At 41.1% G+C, this 20,785-nt stretch overlaps 1 protein-coding gene across 2 annotated transcripts in view; it reads right to left on the reverse strand.

The window, feature by feature from the left end:
• Positions 1–11,041: 11,041 nt before the first annotated feature.
• plpp3 (phospholipid phosphatase 3) overlaps positions 11,042–20,785 on the reverse strand; it is a 30,413-nt gene continuing 20,669 nt past the window's right edge. For both annotated transcript variants that reach the window (XM_053322761.1, XM_053322762.1), the window contains exons 6-7: positions 18,368–18,544; positions 11,042–13,306 (exon numbers count right to left, since the gene is read on the reverse strand). In XM_053322761.1, the coding sequence (XP_053178736.1) occupies positions 13,178–13,306; positions 18,368–18,544 (306 nt within the window). In that variant the 3' untranslated portion in view covers positions 11,042–13,177. The remainder of the gene's footprint in view (positions 13,307–18,367; positions 18,545–20,785) is intronic.

Raw genomic sequence — 20,785 nt, forward strand, 5'->3', positions numbered from 1 at the left:
ATACCGCTCTGTTTATGTCCAAATACTGATGTAGAGACCCTTTACATTTACATTTTAATCCATTCTTGAACAGGTAGAATATGCTTTGGTGCACCTATCATTCAAATCTAACCCTGGATGTTTGGTGGATTTAGTTTTGTCACATTAAGGACACCACGGCTCCACATCAGCACTGTGGTTCCACAGTCCAATGGAGACAATAGAACAGACACATTGTTGCACACATGATTCTTTTGCATTTAGCATACTGAATTTACTTTTGCAGCTTTAAATACTGTATGCAGCACATCTGTATTTCCTGAACACTCAATATTAATAGAGGTAAAAACCATAGCATTCACTCTGCTTTCCAGGTGAAGAAAAACTGACATAAACAAAACTGGGAAACTTGACAAATACAATGCAGTACTAAATATGAATTTAAAAAATGTATACTTTCACAAGTAGATTATGTACTTCAGGCACATGAGCTGCTGTGGTAAAAATATGCCCAGCAATTAAAGCTAGAGAAGCTAACAAAAGAGAAGCTTTGCTCTCACTTCGGGCAGGCATGGGCACATTGGCTGGAGGAGCTAAAGATTACCTCTGGTAGCTGTGGTGAAACTAAAACATGATGCAGTCACATCTGGTGGACATTTGAGACATTGGACATTGTGTCCACACTGAACAAAGTCAAAGACTGACAGAATAGCTATGGTTCAAATTGATGTGACAACACTTCAGATCAAGTTGAAAATGTTTAAACTTGTTTTTCACAAACCTGTATGATTGTATGTATGACTGTATGAATATACACAGAAAAAGAGTAAAAAGGGGAGGGAGTACTGTACAAAAATAACGAAGGACTTGATGGGTTTTGTGATCAGCCACAGACTGAGATGGAATACAAACACAGTTGCACAGTTACTAGTTAATTATATCTAACTGTTGTTCAGTTGTTACAATTAGCGGTTTGTGGGTAATAAACAAGGATTACCCAGTCCAGCTGTCAAATTAACATGTATGAAGCAATATTCCGTCATGTAGATACCTTTAGCTTTCCATGGTAAACTACACATGTGAAATGCCTTTAAATTTTATCTCTGAATCTTTCTCAGCAGATGCAGTTTCCAAATGGGGTTTGTTACGCTTTTGTTTTGATGACTGGTTTTGGGGTTTTTGCTTGTTCCCAGATGTTACTCTAAAATCACTGCAGGCCGTGCCATAATGTCCTCTTTCTCTTTTCCTTTCTGAATGAGCAAGTCACTGAACACAAATTCCAAATACCACAGATAAAACATGTCTGTTCATTCCTGGCTCTTGGGAGCAAAGAGAAAGACACAAACAGATAGACAAACTGACAGAGTGAAGACAATAGACAGAGACCAGGGAGGAAGAACTGATTCACTACAAGAAGCTGAGACACATAGCTCACTCCTGCCCTTTCTGTGTCCTCCTCTGCAGCAGCATCCATAAACAACCTTTTACCTTTCATCCCTCAGTGCTCTGTGCTACCTGTTAACCCCTGACCTCTAACACATGATCTCCTGCATCCTGACCTCTAACCTTTCACCTCTGGAGGTCATGGTCAGTGTCCTGCTGTTTATCACCCATTTTTCACTATATTTCTATAACTTTGCCTTCATGCTCAATGGTGGACACCTATAAGAAGCTATTAATTAATGAGTTCATATTCCCTGATGCCCTTCTTGCTAAACCAAGTCAGTCATTCAGAATTGCCTGGAAATGAGCAACACAACATAACAAGAAGACTGAGTACTGAGAGAGGGGATTGTTGTTGATGCTGCACTTACGTCTGTAATCTCAGTTGAGATTGAAACCAGATGTCCAGATGACGAGATGTGGGAGGTGGGAGGAAGAGGAGTTAAAGCAGCGTTGTTGAAGGCAGATGAAGGTGGGGAGGGAAAAAAACAATGTGTAACCCCTGAGTGCCCTGCTTGCCTGCTTGCCTGCTTGAAGTCTTGACTACCATCTACGTCCCTGTAGAGACGTAGATTGTAGAGATCTGCCACACCTTGTAAATCTGCACATTTTCCTGGTTTAACAAGGTTGAAGTTCTATAACATGAAACTGTAGACCCTTTGAAGAGGTGATGCCACACCTTCCATCACTTTCACTCTTACTTCCTCTTTAATTTTGCCTTTCTTCGTCTCATTTTACAAATCTTTTTTTTTCCATTTTGCCTCTGCCTTCTTCTCTTGTTTTCCTTCTCCAGACTTCTACATTCATTACCTGACTGAAGACAGCAGGCATAGAAAGGCGATGATATTTATTTATACATGTTAATCTATCTTTCTTAATTTTATTCCTCTTAGACGTTTTATCTTTTTTAAACTTTAATATATTATTGTCATATCTTTTTGTCATGTTTTTGTTGTGTGTATGTTATTGTTGTGTGTAAGGAGAGCAGCAAAGAATTTCATTGCATTGCCTGAACCCTGTGTTTTTATGATGCATATGACAATAAATTTCTTCTTGAATCTTGAATCTTGAATCTGCAAATCAGTGTGGGAATGACTTAACCTCTAGTTTCAAGAGCTTTTCTATGGAACAAAACTATTGATGAGTGAGTCATTGTGCATGAACAAGGGAATTAGAGAGTGGGAGAATTTCCATGGAAGTACATGCTTTGGCATTACAGTAAAACAGAAGATATTTGGCAAAATGTTTAAAACTGAATATGTATCACTGTTACATACAGTACACATGTAGCCTGTAGGCTGTATATATACATCTACAAAAACCACCTGAATAAAAACATAAGAAATTCACAATCCCATCTTCTCACAATTAAAAGCGTGTACTAAGAGCCTTGTCTTCTTGACATGGCCAAAGATGTTCAGAGAGTCCTCCAGTAAAGAAAAAATGTAACCCAACTAAGTAATGACCAACCAGACCTATAAAAACACTAGTGATTGCATTGCAATCCAAGTAATGTGAAAATGAGGATTTATTTGACCTGTGTGCATGTTAGCATCAAGAATACTACATTACTTCTGACTTCTATCTTCTTCTTTTTTTGAGTATTTCTATGACATCAATGATTTGTATGGACACTAATGAGACCACTGACAACTGCAGAGAAGACTGGCCACCTTGAACAGCCTCCAAAGTACATTTATGTGTGCCTAAGGATCTGTAATTTGTGGACAATCTGCGCTATGGGTGGTAATATCGGTCTGTCTTTTGGTCAGCCGGTTGGTTCACCACTGAAATATCAAGACAAATGATATAATGACATTCCCATCAGCCTTAGCTGTACTTTATCTATTGTGCTAACTGGCTAGTATTAAAATACTAACACCGGCTCTACATCTGCATGTTATTGTCGTTCTTATCAGCATGTTAGCATGCTAATGTTAGCATTTGTATTGTTTGATGTACTGTTGTTGTGTTATATCTGCCTTGTAAGGTGACCTTGAGTGCTTTGAAAGGCGCCTTTAAATAAAATGCATTATTATTATCATTATTATTATTATTATTATTTAAGTCAAACTACCACTGTGTCTAAGTACTGCCTATACAGTTGCTAGCATGGCTGTACACTCTTGTTAAAACACCAAGACACATTGCTTTCACATAAAACGCAAACAAAGACAGTCTTCACAACAGTTTTGGCAAATCAGACTTAAAGGTAGACACTAAGACTTGTAGAAAAGTTGGAAAAAAGAAAGTTAGTAATGTCAAAGAGAGGTACATTCAACAACCAATCAACATTAATGGGCAACAAGTCATTGACAATAAACTGCCTTCAATGCTCTGTGGCGCTAATGAGCATACCAGGAGAAGCTATGTAGGCGTGCCAGTCAGGTGATGAACAGAGGCTAGGAGCTCATTAAGATCTTAGAGTGGGTAGGTATGGCATGACTGGATCTGTAAAATAACACAGTACAGATATATATATATATATATATATATAGAGAGAGAGAGAGAGAGAGTGAGTCTGAGGCTGAAGAACATGCCAGAACGAGATGGAGACATGCCATTGTTTCTGCACAAACAGAGCAATTAGCAACATCCTGTTTGTGGCAAAAAAAAACAAAATGGTCTTAGTTTTGCAAACCACTTGAACTAATTATTGTTTTGCAAAAAGAATGCGCTAGCTTGTTTACATTAATATAATTGTATCCATCAATGTAACAATGATGTTTGAGTATAGCAGATGACAGAGCAAGTAATTGTACAGCATATTTCCTCAAATAACTGATAACATAATTGTTTCCCCAAAATGTGACAATGGCAGCAGTTAAGAACAGCAAACATTTTTTCTTGTTAAGGAATTGAGCTCTTCAACATGTGAGGGCAATAAAGACATCAATGACATTGTTTCTCAGAGAAGCCATAAATATTCATTGACAGTTATTGTTCCAGCTCTCAAAAGAGAAATTATCTTGTTGCTCTCCAGGCCTCAGAAAAACAACAAACAAAGATCTGGCAATGGAGACAGTTTACAACACCATGCCACACCTCAGCAGTTCTTTAGCTCAGTAAAAGTTTCCTGAAGGAGGTGAATATGCTGTCAAAGTGGTGTCTGTCTACAATCTCAGTGTTTGACTCACTTCCCCTCTCTTCTATGTGTAGCATCTGCACACATCAGGGGGTAAATTAAAGCGTTCTGTGAGGAGTCACGGATGAAAGGTTTGTGGTGGGACTCTGGAGTCAATTCCTGTAACTCTAATGTGTGAGTTTTGTCAATGAGTTGCGGTTAGATAGTTTTGTCACTGGGTCATATATTGGAGAAAAACAAAAACAAACGTGTGAAAGTGTGGGAACGAAGAAGCAGCACACAGGGTTAACTACGGGCCATGTGGAGACAAGCGTGAAATTTACCATGGAGGCCTATACTCACTGCGTGTTACCCCATCCCCCGTCTCTAGACCTCATCTGCCTCTGTCTCTCACCCCTCTCTTTCACGCTTTTGCTACTTACTTTTACTTACTCTTTTCATTGATTATCTATCTATCTATCTATCTATCTATCTATCTATCTATCTATCTATCTATCTATCTATCTATCTGTCTGTCTGTCTGTCTGTCTGTCTGTCTGTCTGTCTGTCTCTTCTCCCATGTCTCTCAGCTGTCAGTTGAGACAAATTGCAGAGTCACAGACACCTTGAACACCCCCACATCTCTGCCATCAATCAGTCTGACAGAAAACACAACCCTGAGGTGTAAGTGTATGCATGTGCGCATGCATGTCATGTATTTAAAGATACATCTTTTGGGGAATACTGTGGTGATATAAAGCATAGAATTATTTCAACATCCATAGAGATGCGAGCAATGCATAAGTGCAGCTTTTCTCATGCAGATACATGCAAACAAGCTGTACGCTGTATAATCATGTAAGTACATAAGCCTGGACTAGATTTTAGTTGTTAATGGATGGGCTTTGAGAGTTTTGTCGAAAGCACATTTCCTAACTTATGTCAGTCCCGACCTGAACTTATTAAACCTTGAAGAAAGCTTCACTCTGCTCCATCACTCTCTGTCCCCCACAGAGAAAAACAAACTGATACCAGAAATGAATCATGTGCTGCACAATCAATAACTCTTGCTTTTCTGTAAATGGTCATATTTCAACCTGAAAATGCGCATATTCCAATAAATTCCTCTATGTGAACATCACAGCTTTACGAGGACGATGGATGGGCCAAATGTCTGGAGCAGGTATTCAGCTCGTTGTCAGCGAGGCAGATGCATAGTCCCTGAGTGCTGAGCTCAGAGTTGGCTCCCAGCAGGATGACACAACAGATACGCAAATGCTCTACAGACACACACTCACATGGATGACCAGTAAATCAGGCAGCAGCCTCTGGATCACAGCCAGAGGGGCTGAGCTAAAGTCTGACTCCTAATAATCATCCCAAGGCTGTGTGCTGTTTGGGTTATTTGTGTGTACGTGTATATGTGATTTTGTTTGTGCGTGTGTGCGTGTGCATGTGAGAGAATATGTGTTGGTGGGTTTTACTGCAGTGTTGCGTGATCAGGTGAACCATGGGGGTTTAAACAACTCTGGCTGTATGACAGAATTTCCTCTGGCAACCTTGGAGAGAAGAAAAGGCAGCAAAAAAAGGAAACAGGTAGAGAGATGCTTGCCTAACTCCATTTTGTACGTTTAAAGGATCACAGGGACCTGTGTCTCCGTCGTCTAACCTCATTTCCTCTTGATGTCTCGTTGCTCTACCTTGATCCTCTGTACCCCCTTTCTTCTCCATCTCTTCCTCTTTTCATCTGCTCTAAAGGAACCAGACAGGTGAAAGCCAATTCCCCTCAACTCTGCATTCACTTAACCTGTCTGCTTGCATCAGTGAAGATGATGAGTGCCTGCATGCATGCATTTGAAAAGGTCAGGATGTCATTGGGCTTTTCTCCTTGAAGTTTCTGTATAAGCCGTGATGTTTGGTACAATGATCTCTGTCTCAGTCCCAAAAAAAGAGAATAACCGTCAATAAAACCTTTTTTGCATCTGTAAAAATCAACGTCTAGTAAAAAGTTCAGAGCAACAAAATCCCTCTGCTCCTTTGTTGACCTGTCCATTCTTCCATATGGGCCATGAAGGGGCTTAGGGGAGGTGGGAGATGTCTTTTCCATACAGGGAATCACCGAGGGAGGTGAGAGTACTAAGATGTTGTGGTGTTCAAACTGAAAAGAAGAAGATTTAGGATATTGAATAAAGCCAAAACCTTAAACAAAAACCGAAAGGTTGAGCCAGAGAGCGTAGATAAGTTCGTAAATGTTTCTTAATCTGCAGGACACGTTGCATCAAAATTTGGATGAGAGTGAAACAGAGAGCAAGAGAGAGACAGAGAGAGAGAGTAGATGGACACAGAGGCCATTTATGTGAAGATGACATAATCACCTGTTTCCCCCGTGTACAGCCAACATCTGCACAATTTATTAACTTTCTATCCGTCTCCCTCTCCTCTCCCTCTATTTCCATCTAGCTCACCTCCCCTGCACAGACACTATGTCACACAGGGATCATGCTGTTATGCGTGAAGTGGGTGATTAGTTTTTATATAGTTTCACATTAGAAAACAAGACTCTTGAACAGTTTTCAGCTACTTTACACTTTGGACTGGATTTAGAATGAATTAATAATTGCATTATTAATACAGAAACATTAAAAAATGAGTAAGCATATGAATTAAGTGAAACGAATATAAGATTTTAGAAAACGAATGAATACTTGATACTTAAAATAGAATACTAGTCATTGCAGCTATTCACTATAATTACACCCATTGTATTTTCCACACGGAAATAAGAAACCTTCAAATTGGAACACAAAAAATAGGTTAATCCATTCTTCCGCTCTGTCACAATTAACAGGGGATTCATGTCTAACTCCATTTTACGCTCATTGGATTGATTTTTCATTCATATTGAAAAGTATCAAAATATCTCCGTTACTGAGACAAAGATGTAGTGTTCTCATGCCAGATAATCATCGTAAAAACACAGCATTAATCCTGGATATTAATCCTCTTCCTGCCTACACAAGTGCTTATTGACTGAATGCATTTTGATGGCAGAAACCAACACCCCGCCACGTCCTTCTTTTAATCAGTGATACCCACGTAATAAAGTAGATTTGCCAAAAACTGGGTTAATACTTCTTCTTTTCATTCATGTAAAGGCTGCTCCATTTTCCAAATGTGTCTGTGTTTAGTTGTTTTTCTGTGAAGCTCCACCTCACACAATCAATGAAAGAAGCTGCTAGAAAGAAGCTGCTAGATTACTCACATTCATCTTTGTCATTTATTGACAACTGAGAACGTAGGATATTGAAACCTGCAAATGACACTAACACTTTCAAAAAACAGTCATTCTTCCTGCTCACATTTTTTCCTTTCTTTACTCTCTGTGTCCTGTGGGTGGGTCATATTATGTCTACACACCTCATGTGTGTTAAAAACCTGCATAACAGACACTGACATACTGTAAACAGTTGACTGCTGAGAGTCTATGCCTCCATTTCCCTAAAGGAAGTGCAGAGCAGTCCTGCCCAGACTTCTCTCCTCTGACTCTCTGGCCAGCCTGTGTGCTTCCTCTGGCCCAGCTGCCTCTCTGCTCCCTGGACTGCACTGCGGAGAAAAGGCCCTCAGAGCTCCAGGCCTCCAGACAGCTCTCCTGGAGGTGCCACCCTCACCACAGCCCAATTCTATCTCTCTCACCCACACACACACACACACACACACACACACTCGCAACATTTAAGCCAAACCAGAAGCACCCACAGTGGCACTCTTGTTATACCGTGGTGCTTTTTATATCATATGTGCCAGTGGGCCATTTCTCTCATGGCTTCTTGACTACAACCACTACATGGCAAGAAAGGAAGTCTGTTAGTCAGCCTTGTTTTGGATCGCCAGCTGGGAGCCACCAAAACCACTTTTACACATGCTGATTCTGAGCTACTGTGTGGAGTTAAATTTAAAATAAAGTTGCTCTTTCACACTTGCATATTCTGACTGCTGCCTGCGCATTCATGCATGTGACATACATTTTGCAAACCAGTTGCTCTGAGCGCCTGATATACATTCATACCCATGTTCGGTCATTCAGTGTATGGGCATATGGTTACACATGTTATCAATCTGTTGGGTTCTCTTCTCAGAAAGGGTTTCCACAGCAATTATACTGGAATCTCTAACAAAGTCCAATTGAGCAGAACAGGGTTAACTTGCTGCTGACACTTACCAGCTGTGAAATGATGCTTTATTTTCCATTTTCAAGTGGATATAATGTAGTCTGATTTGTGATTTTACTCTATTATGTTTCATATTTTATTGTTTTCCATAATTCCTGGTGTCAACAGCGTGTGGTGAAAATTGTGTATCTCCTAAATCTAAACCTTCGAAAAAGCTAAGAAAAACAGCTTAGTTTTTAACATCAGCATCATGTATTTTTGAGTTTATTCAAAAAAGGGTTTGAAAGGCTTTAATAAAAGCAAGGGTGGAGGAATTTCTCATGGCACAGAGGACGATGTAATCCATCCAATATGTGTTAAAATGTCAACATCACCAACATAGGGGTTTCAAATGCCAACAGGAACTAACATTTGAAGTTTTACATGTTTGGATACTAAGGTGAAGGAAACATTGAGACGACATGTAAAGCATGAGTAATAAATGAGAGTAAACAAAGTGGAGTGGCTGTACAGTACATGATGGTGACAGACACACACCCAGCAGCACTCTGAGAGAGGTACAGTACTATGTAATGCCTTGGCCTCCCAGTGACGGCCCAGTGCCAGCGCTGCTCTGCTCCGCTGCTGCCAGACAAGACCACAACATGGGCCTCTCTCTGCCTCAGCAGCAGGCCTCTACTATTACAGCCACGCATGGCTGACCCCAGGCCTACCAGCTGTTCACAGGCACCGTAAATCTCAGTTTGGTGCTAGGTTTTTTTGTTGTTTTTTTTTTTTTTTTACAGCTGCCCTCAGACCAGCTGTACTGTCACTGTCAATAAAGGACTGCACTTTACAGGACACTGACGGGAAACATACATGTCATTATAATGATAACATCAGTCAAATGAATGTCTTTTAACCCATTTAGCTTACATATCAAGTAGTTCACTGTTCGAGTCTGATCTGGCTTATTCAAGGACTGCCATTTGTTCTTTTTCTTATCTCCTTTTTTATTGTCTTTTTTATGTCAAGGTTGCATGAAAACTCTGCAAAAAGACGTTAGTTCCTCGTTGGCCATGTTACAGATCTGCTTAGAAGTGTAGATCTTTAAGTTCATATGTTTTAAATACATGCATGGGCAAATGATGCACCATGGATGATTACAGCGTGTTACACGTTAGATTGGACACATTGTGTTTTGCAAACAGTTGGGATGACAGAAAGTGTTATTCAAGTTTTTCTCCTCTTGGCTGAGACATGCTGTGGTGGAGAAAATGATACTTCTTGTTTAGGACAGAATCACAAACCATGATGGCAGCTTTGCTCTCTCACTCTGTCTTTCTCTTTTTTTTGCTTTAAAAGACGTTCACAATGACGCCAGCTCCTCTGGTCTGGTGTCCGCCAGAGCATGAAATCACAAACACTTCTTCCCTTTCCCAAGTGTGTGTAATTACAGCCGTACTTCATGTGGTATTTTTGACAATAGAAACTAAGGACATGGTGTGGTCACAGCAGAAAAAGTAACACTGTTCAGTTCACTTCCAGTTTCTTCATTAATTAGTACTATTTAAAGCAGTGGAGAAAGTAATCTTGTCATTTACAGTAAATAAAGGTATATCACACTATAAAAATACTCCCTAAGTTCCATTTTTCAAGTCTGTATTAAAATATTTGTACTGTTCATGAATACATGGAAACAGCTTTTGGTCACTTCGACTTCATGGAAGTGGAACAAAAAGTTATTTTGGTCACTTCCACATTTAGGTCATGCTTTCTATGTCATTTCTGTGATGCAATTTCATTAAAAGTGATTGATGACAAAATCCAGTCTTCGTTCTGTGTAAAAAATGCTTTCAAACATTTAATTAAAGCTAAAGCTTCAGTCTGATTTGAACAAAACTGCGTATTTCCCAAAGTTCCTGTGTTTTTAGTGTGGAATTTCAATTTTGTGTTACTATTAATCTGCCAAAACTCAGCAAGACTGTCCAGAGAAATAAACAGCAGGACTTTGTGATAAAGACAGTAACTTTGGATGAACCCTACTTACTTTGAGCCATTCAGACTGTTGATGTCTCATATTATCTGAACTGTTGTATGCAAAGGAGGACTGTGTATTTTGTCTCCCTTTTTCATTGGAATAAGGGATATTATCATGGTCTGTGGAGTTATTAGGAACAATTACATCAACAAATAATTCCATTTAAACAGAGTAATGTTTGGAGATAGATTTGAAAAAATATGAACCTATCCTTTAAGTCATGTCTTATGCAGTTTTTCTATTTGATTATGTGTGAGGATACTGAGAGAATCACTACTGGAATAATTATATAAAACAGGAATCCATCCATCCTCACAACCTGTAGTCAAAGAAAAAGATTTACAATCAAGACAAACCAAGGGTGTGTTCATAATGAGCTTTTTATTTAAAAGCACATGTATTAGAGCTAGGTACATTTAGCAGAAAAAAACAGCATTGCTACTATTTCTTTTGTACAAAAAACAAGACAATACAAAAATACTAATATTGAATTTTTTAATACAATTGTGTGTATTTTTTCAATGCATATTACAAACTTAACTATTACAATCTACAATAGTTTAGTTATCTAGATACAAAAATCTGTCAATTGATGCTTTTTAAGCAGCATTATGTAAAGAACACAGGTCTGTAATCATAGTGGATATATCTAAACATGTTAAGAAACATTATCTTACAGAGTTAATTTTAGTGATCTATACATTATTTATATATTTATAAAAAGAGTGAAAACGGCTTTGTGAAGTGATAGGACGGACTATACGATGAGAAAGATGTGCAACATGGCGGAGTGTGTTGTTGGAGGAGGATATCTGAGTAGGCTGTAAATAAAAAGGGCTTCTGTATCTGGTACTGTACAACTGTTAGTGATTATACAAGACAGGCTATAAACATACAAGGTTAAAGATGCATCTTAGCAGAGAATAAAAATATTAGATCCACAGTTTTTATAACGTTCACCTGCTCTCCTGCTCCTTGACACAGTGGCACACACACATACACACACACACACACACACACACACTTGGCACAGTTGACAGTGTGTGTGTGAGAGGGTTTATTTGACACACATATAGTTTATCAGGAGGGTTAGGGTTTTTTTCACAGGGCACAGCGCTCATACATATGTACACACATATTCACAAATACAAGATGTACATGTACATGCACAAGCGTACCCACGCAAGCACAAGAGTGTACAGGACACACACACGCACACACACACGCGCACACACACACACACACACACACACACACACAAAGACTGGTACAAACATCCATTGCCAATGAGTGATTGGGCGGGTGAGAGCCCCTCCCTGCCAGCGGAAAGAGCCCAAATCATCCCAAAATAATGTGCCAGCTTAGCTGTAAATCATCACCCTCTTTCCACGGTGACAGACCGCACCCCTTCCTTCCTGTTAAGGAAGCCAAACAGATGGCCCCAGCACCATGAAGTAGCATGGCACAGCCACACATCTTGTACAGGTGCTGGGGGGCTGTGAGATCTGCCTCCCTCCTTCCACAGAAAATATCCCCCCTTTACTACATCTAACCCCCAAAAAATGCAACATCCCGAGTTTAGGCTGCACTGACAGTCCACTGCAAAAAGCTTGATGTGCTGATCTGAGACAGAAGTGAGATTGGAGGACCCCATTTCTTAGCGGAGTACTGCGAATCAGTCAAAAATGTTTGCAAGACAGGCAAGAGACTTCTCTGAAACCTGTTGTAAAGGTCCAGTAAAATCAGTGTATGATCCTTACAGGGTTATTGTTATTAAAGCCATGCAATACCATGCTAGCTTCTTCTCTGAGCAACTATTTCTGTCTTGTGAATGTCAGCACCATCAAGTTTTCTTTCAGTTAGACACATCAGGCAGCAAGTGGTGATAATGGACAATGGACTTAAAAACAGTGCTATAAGTTATATTTTTCTATACTGTTAATATTTCTATGCTGCTAGTTATTGCAGTAATATCCTTCCTGTAGCTAAGGAAGTTGTTGTTCTGTGGAGTTCCAAGGCCACAGAGAGTTCAGAGAGGAAGCATCACTGGTAATTCTTCTCTTCCTAGGCAGGGGGGGGGGGGTTGTCTTTTTTTGTCTCTTTTCTTCATTTGTTTTTCGTCAGTGTTTTCCCTTTATGTGGTTACACTTCCTTCAAACTTCCACACCCCTCAGCTCTGCCTGTCAAGTCATCAATATTCTTAATTCATCTTTCTTTTAGCTTCCAATTCTTTTCTGTTTGTGCTCAAAACAATGGGCTCAAATGTTGATTAGTAGTTGACATAATAGTAAATAATAAGTCTGGATAGTGAGAGTGGACTCTGCTGTGCAAATCTCAAATCTGACACCCTAGTCCACAAAGCACCTCGCTGGGCGTTGCAAAAGGGAGGAGGATGCCATTTGAGGAGCAGCTACAGTCTCTCGTCGCTACATTCTACTGTCCGATGGGAGGTGAGCAGCGCTGTGATCGGCTCCTCAGTCACAGGAAGAGTTGTGGCCTCTCTCACACCATGTTGTGGTGGTTGTTCCTCTCAATGATGTCGGATGAAGGGAGCAGTTCCTTCTTGATTGGGGAGGGCGGGGGCGTGGCTGGCTTCACCCTGGGCTTGAACAGGTCTGACACGTAGAACACCTAGTGGAAACACAGATGGGAGCGAGGTGAGGAAACAGAAGGAGAACAGCAAAGAGAAGAGATGCGAAGAACAAGGACAAAATGATCTCTAACTTAAGATGTGATCTGTTTGCTCAACCACATTTGGAGTTGGCTATTTGGTTTAAATGCAAATTAACAGGACAGCCAAGTTGCCGTTGTAATTTCCATAGAGCATATCAACACTGAGTTGATTTGCATATAAGCCAGACAACATCAGTGCGGTTTTACTTAAAATGTGTTCTCAAGGCAAACATGACAAATAACCACCACATTTCTTTTCTTCAGCTACATAGCAGAGCTCAAACATGTTTTTACAGGAGTCATACTTTCCTCAAAGAGAAAATAAATCTCATTACGGGGGTGAAATCTGATCAAAAATGGTTTCTCAAGACACATTTTTAGATTCGTCTTATACCAGCTGTGAACTGCATGACTCGGCTAGATCTAAAAACAGTCTGGATAAAAAAGGCAAGTCAGAACAGGGCTAATGCGATTACACATTAACCAAATGTCTGTGCGGGAGCTGTGAGCCAGCAAAAAGTGTAAAAGTGAGGGTTGCATTACATCACCGTGCCATGCTGAGAAACTCCCTCATCGTTAATCACCTCTCTCCAACACGCTTTGTGCAATCCCAGAACAGCAACACTGACTAATTTGGCTGAAGGAAGTGATCGTGGTATAGCTCATCGTAAAATTATGGTCAACTGACTTTTGCTAATGCAGTTTTAGATTATGTCATTGCTGGCAGTGGTAGAGGTGAATTCCCTTTTTTATCAACTCAGAGAGCTTGAGGTCAGCCCGCCTGGCATTGGTGGCAAAAGCCGGAAGAGAAAAAAATAATGGCAGAAAAGAAATCTCTTCCTGAGATCTTGATGACATCATATGTCAAACAGGAAAATAGGCAGGGGTGGACAGGAAGTAGGACCGTGGAAACTACTGTCCACTGTAAGAGTGGATTACTGTTTCCACTTAGAAGGGGCTGGGGTCACTGATGATCAACAGTGGCTTCAGCTGTGGACAAACACACACAAATACACACATGTAATTGGCAGCCACAGCAGCTTTTCCTTCTTCCTTCCTCCCTGCCAGTCGAGGGCAAGCAAAGAGCCTATGCCAAAAAGATGAAGAGGGAGGGTGGAGGGGATAGGCTGCCATTTTTCACTGTGAAAGAGAGCCTACTGTGTACCAGGCCAGCTTCTCAGGGAAGAAACAATGTGGATAACTTTTAGTGCAGAAACTACACTAAAAATCTTATAAGAGAAAGGGCATACAGGGATGTCCTCATCACTCACTTTGAGTCATTGATCTATTTATATAACAAAGACCGTCTCATTCAGAGTGGTGGATTAAACACAAAGACATTCTCTTCTATTATAGTTTGACATTTACGACCATAAAATGACCGTCACAGGTGACCTTTGACTGACAGATGGCATCATTCATAGATAGATACCTCCGCAACACACAGCTGCTTTCATGCTTTTAAAAGACTTCTTTGTGTATACAGCAATTAGTTTGTGCAGTGGGCTCAGTGCACCATTATACGGTATATAACATATGACATGATGACGGGAGTGGAGAAAGATATGATGTGGAGTCATATCTCTGGGAATCACCCAAGCCGTCATGGAAAACTTTGCAGCCTCTTTTCCCATCAGCATACTTTGTGTCCAATCGCAGCTGGCCTGACTACCACGTCACCCAGTCTCCAACCCAACACCCCTGAACCTGCCATGGTGGAAAACTTATCGCAACCTCACCACTTCCTGAACATGTGATATGCACACACGCACATTACACACACACGCACACACACACACACAGCCTGCAGGCCTATTGTGATGAGTGATGCAGACTCAGCAATTAGGCTCCTTAATACAGTTACACAGAGAAGAAAAAAAAACAACAAGGGAACATTTAAAGGCGTGTATATGTGTGTGTGTGTCCATTTATGTTTTTAATTGTGTGTTCATGGCCGCTATCTAAATGTCATGTCATGCAATACACATAATGATACTGAGTCATACAGGAAGTGAATACGCTAACTTGCAGGGGGGGAAAAAAAGTTACTCATTAGACCCCCTTTGTGTGTGTGAGAATAAAACTGAATTTTTTGGCACGCACATGAAACCAACCATGACTACATTTTCAGCCCAACCACGCGATACATCTGTAAATGCACCAATGTAGGTCGTATGTCACTTCAAATATATGTGGTGACAGTTTCTAAGTATCGTAGTGTCTGAGTGGTTATCATAAGTATAAAAAGATAACTGTGAGCATGGTTCATATAACTCCTTATTTAGACACTTAAGTTGTGTCTGTGCAGTGATAAACGTTGGCTTCCTGCTTCTCTACAAGTTCATTGACCACAGCCTCAGTATTTGACAGTATTTGCCCTTGTACGTTTTAAGTCAGAACGAGTGACAGACAGAATCGCCTGACCCATCTCCTCACCACTGTGACAATGAACTTCGAAAAACAAATAAACGCTGTCCTGGCTTTCTCTCTGGCAGCTGCTTCCTGCTGGATTTGGTCCTTTTGACATTCATTACCACACATGTTGAAAAGTAGGTCACTGTGTCTGATAGGAAGTGTCAGGTAGGACAGACAGACATTTTCCTGTTGTGGTTCATTGTTCCTCATGATTCTCTGGATAACAGCCCCGAAGACACCCCGAAGACATATTCATCTACTTATTCTTCAAAAAACGTGCATACATCTGACTCAGACAGTATCTATCATCAAACGTGTGGACAGACATTTTAAAGCAGCATCTTACTTACAACAAAGCCATCAAAGTCCCAGTCTGACTTGTCACTACATATGAATGCGTCTGTACTTGCCCTGGTTTTGTATTGTTAATTTACTGGTACTCAATGGGAGTGCACTGGGATTAAAGAGGTAACTGTAGCCTTGGAAAACCTGGAATAGTAGACACAATAAAGTCATGGAATGACACACAGCCTGGAATGTATTTGGAAAGGAAGACACTTTTCCACAAGGCCGTACAACTCCTCATGGGATATTTAGAACAATTGTTCACAATAACACACTTGGGACTGATGTGCAGATCAACTAATTCATGTTTTTTTTGTTTGTTAAATCTGAATTTTTATTTGCAACAGGTGTACTGTCTGTTTTTGGCAAAGACACATATTCCCCTAGCATTAAGAATGAATGGACCACATTACCCAGACTGCCATATGGCTATTGGATATCAGCTGATTCTGCTTCATGAAAACATCTCATGGGACAGATTGCCAAAAGACAAAATTCCCAAATAACAAAAATGCTGCTAACAATCAGTGAGATATGTTCATGTTGTAACAGTTTGTTCTCAGTTACACATCCAGACAAATCAAAGTCACACTTTTATACAACAATCAGACACATTTAAAAGACTGTTTTAGTACTATGAATGCCTCAGCGTGGTTAAAAATATATGTTCTGACTTATACTTCAAAAGAATAATGACTGAATCTTCACACGTTGTAACTTCTGAAAACTCTTTGATTTAGTACTTTCTGCTTTAAACTTTGGCTGTTCTGATGCACACAGGCTTCATACTTCTCTGCCCTGCCTAAACTCATCTCCTGTCAGGTACTTTCTGCTCTGCTGCTTATTGAGAGGCTGAAACAGCCGAGCTAAAGTACTCACAGATGTGTGTTTCTACTAAGACTGGGGCAAATCAGAAGGGGCGTCAAGGATTGTAAAACTAACCTCACCGCCTTGATCAGCAGGGGTTTGTGTTATATGTATGTGTGTGTCAGTGTGTATATACTGTATGTGTGTTGTGTGTATACATGTGGATGTGAATAGTGTATGTTTGTGTGTGTGCGTTAAGCTGTCTCTCCGCATGCGGGAGGGTTGTGGAATAGCTGAGTCGGATTAAACTCATACTCCTCCCGAGCCAAGATGCAGACAAGGCTCTTCTCTGCTGTCACTTCCCTCCCTTCATTCTTCTTGCCAGATCTACCCATTCAGTGGTCAAGCTCATAAGTTGAGCGTATTTCTAAAGACATTCATTTTCCTCTGTTGTCAAAGCTGATGTTGTCCAGGAGTTACGCCCAACCGGAGGAGCGCTGATTTTGCCAGAGCATTACATGCTATTGTTACTCGCTGATTTCTGCTCCTCCAACAATCCTGGCATTCAAGGACCCTGCTGCGCTGTGTGTGTATGTGTGTGTGGGCGCGTTTGTGCCTTTGTGTGTATGTGTGTGTGAGTGAATGAGTGTGCATGTGCATTTTAGCTGTGCCAAGGTCTGCCTAGGCGCCACTACTAAGGTCTTGCTGAATTTTATGAATCTAATGCTTTCCACATTCATGATTTGGACCGTGCAGAAAGGTAAGGTGTGTGTGTGTGTGTTTGTGTGTTTCCATACTTTTCCCCGAAGGTAGCAGAGTTTAGCTGTGGGCCTGCTGCGCTGATAGAACCAGAGCCGCCAAATAAAAAAACCCAAAATAATTAACAGCTTCATTCCTATTTCAAAGGCTAATCCCCCTGCCCCCTCTCACTCTTTCTTTTATACACTCCTTCGATTTTCCTCTCTACAGAAATTCAATTTTCCTTTGCTCCATCTAGCTCAGTGTAATGATGACGGTTTAAAAAAAAAAATCATCTGGCAACGGCTGTGACAATATGTCACAAAAGTAGAAGAGAGAGAGAGAGAGAGAGAGAGAGAGAGAGAGAGAGAGAGAGAGAGAGAGAGAGAGAGAGAGAGACTCTTGAACTAGGGTCTGGCTCCAAGCAATGTGTTATTCATTAAAGAAAATCAGATTCTGCTCACTTCACTGCCCGCACTACTTCTCTTTTTTTCTGCTTTTTTTATTTTTATGAAAGCAGAGGGGAACAGAAGTGAGACCGACTATGAAAGCTGGAGGCAAACTTTTTGTTGAGGTTGATCCATTTGTAGGATTATAGAAAAGGTTTAAGTTACAGAGAGCTTTGATGGTCTCCCTGTATCTTATTAGTATATCTCATATTTTCATATGAGTGTGCGTGCTATTGTGTGTTTTGAGTGTGATGTGTGCACTCACTATGCAGTAGGCCACCAGGGCTCCCTGCACAAAGCCTGCCAGGACATCAGTAGGGTGGTGCTTGTGGTCGGAGACACGTGATAAGCCGGTGTAAAAGGCCATCATCAACAGTGTGAACTGGAGCAACGGGCGGAGGAGACGAGCGCCACGCCATGTAAACCTGGACTGGAGATAGAACTGAGAGGACAGAGAGAGGGGGAGAACATACAAAAACATGTTATTTCTTTTATACAAGACTCAACATTTTTGATTTAACAATTAGTGTTTATGATGTAAAACATGTAATCCATGTTATTGAAGACAGTATCAAAGCCAGTCTCACCACACTCTGTTTCCAATAATGACCTGAACCCTCAAACACACCTGCCTGGACAACTTCATAACAGTCATTATGTTCTGCATATGCTGTATTGCCCTTTTAACCCTGCACCTGCAGTGTGTGTGTGTGTATTATTACTGTCTGAGAGGTCTAGACTGAATCAAAGTGGGCAGGCTTGCCAGACCCATAGAGAAACACATACTCTCTTCCCTAACACACACACACACACACACACACACACACACACACACACACACACACACACTCAACCGCCAGCGATCCGGACATGACTGATTCATGGTTCTACATCCCAGCTGTAAAAACAACAAGACCACAGAGAGCCACTGGAATACACGCATTTATATATGTGCATACCCTGCCATGCACATTTCAACACTTGTTGGGATGAACTCTCTACCCTCTATTAGAGTAAATAAAAGACAAAACGGATGCACCCCCTGCTCCACTAGCAGTGAAATCCCACTTTCTGGGTCATGATAAAGACTGACAGGAACCAAAACAGGAACAACGAAGCTCAAGGCCACATTCGGTCAGTCACTCACACAAGTCCAAATACATGCATAGGCTCTCTCTCTTTACCCACATATACCCACATTTGTGAGGTCAGCCCAGGTTTCTCAGACATCCTGTGTTTCTACAGCACTCGTAGACCTTTACTTCCTGTCTCTCACACCCAGAGACAGAGGGCCTGGGAGGGCCAGCCTCAGCCAAGGTCTGCCCAGCCCAAAGCTCCAGACTTGTGTCTTATAATCTGCTAGGCTACAGACAACCGCAGCGCCTCCCACCAACCCTCGTCCACTACGAGCCCCCGTAGGTGTGGACATAAAGCTCCCTTGCACTTCCTCTACGACACTTTATCATTGTTCTTCTCTTTAAGGAAGCGGAGGAAGGGATCCCTCCCATCCCTTCCAGTCTTGTTCTCTCCTCCCTGGCAGGGATGTTTAGACTTCAGGCTTCCTCCGCAGTGGTTCTCAGGTAGCGGGCGGGGACTACTAATAAGTACTTTTGTCTGACGTCCTGCAGCCATAAATGCAACATCCGACAAACCTCTCACACAACATCACAAGCTTTGATGAAGGATGTCGGAGTAAAAACTGAGCACTTAGCCAAAACTGAGTTACAGTGACCTGCCTATCAAATGAGCCCTATCAGACTGATGTGAGTAAACCCAAATATCCAATCCATCCCTGATTTAACAGAAGCATGTAGACACAAAGTCATGATAAGCAATAAAGACGATTAATGACCCTCTAAAGTGCATCGCCTCCTCTTGAAATCCAACAAACACTTAAAAACAGAGATTCGGGCATTTGCTTTTCTGAACCTCCTCCTCCCAAAAAATTTGCTGTGTGTCACAAATAGTCTGATCTGAGGAAAACAACAATAAAATCCAACAACAAAAGGAGTCCCAGCAGATTCCCATGACGGAGGGAGACAAGAGCGACACAAAGTCTGGTGGTTTCTAAAGGAATCCAACTCATTCCAGTAAGATCTTCTCTCTCTGTCTCTTTCTCACTATGACTCAAAGTCGGTGTTAAATTAAAGAAAACACTCACAAACACAACAAAGTGAGAAAGAATGAGAACGAGGGCTTTTTTTACACGCCAACCCCCTTTCTTTCCTCTCCTCTGGTTCACACCATGCTGTGACAAGGGCATAGCTGTGATTAAAACCAGTTATATCACAAACAAACATGTTATTCTTTACAACTATCTGCTGCGGTGATAGCAGGTTGTGTAGGATGAATAACCCTCAGAAATATGCAAATCCTTTGCTACTGCATCTGCTAATAGCATGAGATGTTTTGTGCACAGTAGACGAAACAGAAGATAGCCAAGTAGGAGGCACACACACGCTTGCTCTCTGTGGCTGCGGTATGTAGCTGTTCAGCATGTGGTAGAGTACGTGCCAGTGTTTTTGTGTGCCATCTCTGAAGATGCTGGTAAGTCTAAGCTCAAACCACATCAGTTGTAGACACAGCACTCAGGCACGCTCTGCAGGAAATGAAGTACCTCAAAATCAAAGAGTGCCAATTAGCTGATGACTGGGGGCTGTGGGAGGACAAGGTGACAGCCACA

The sequence above is a fragment of the Scomber japonicus genome, chromosome 7 (assembly GCF_027409825.1).
Source record: "Scomber japonicus isolate fScoJap1 chromosome 7, fScoJap1.pri, whole genome shotgun sequence".
NCBI lineage: Eukaryota > Metazoa > Chordata > Actinopteri > Scombriformes > Scombridae > Scomber > Scomber japonicus.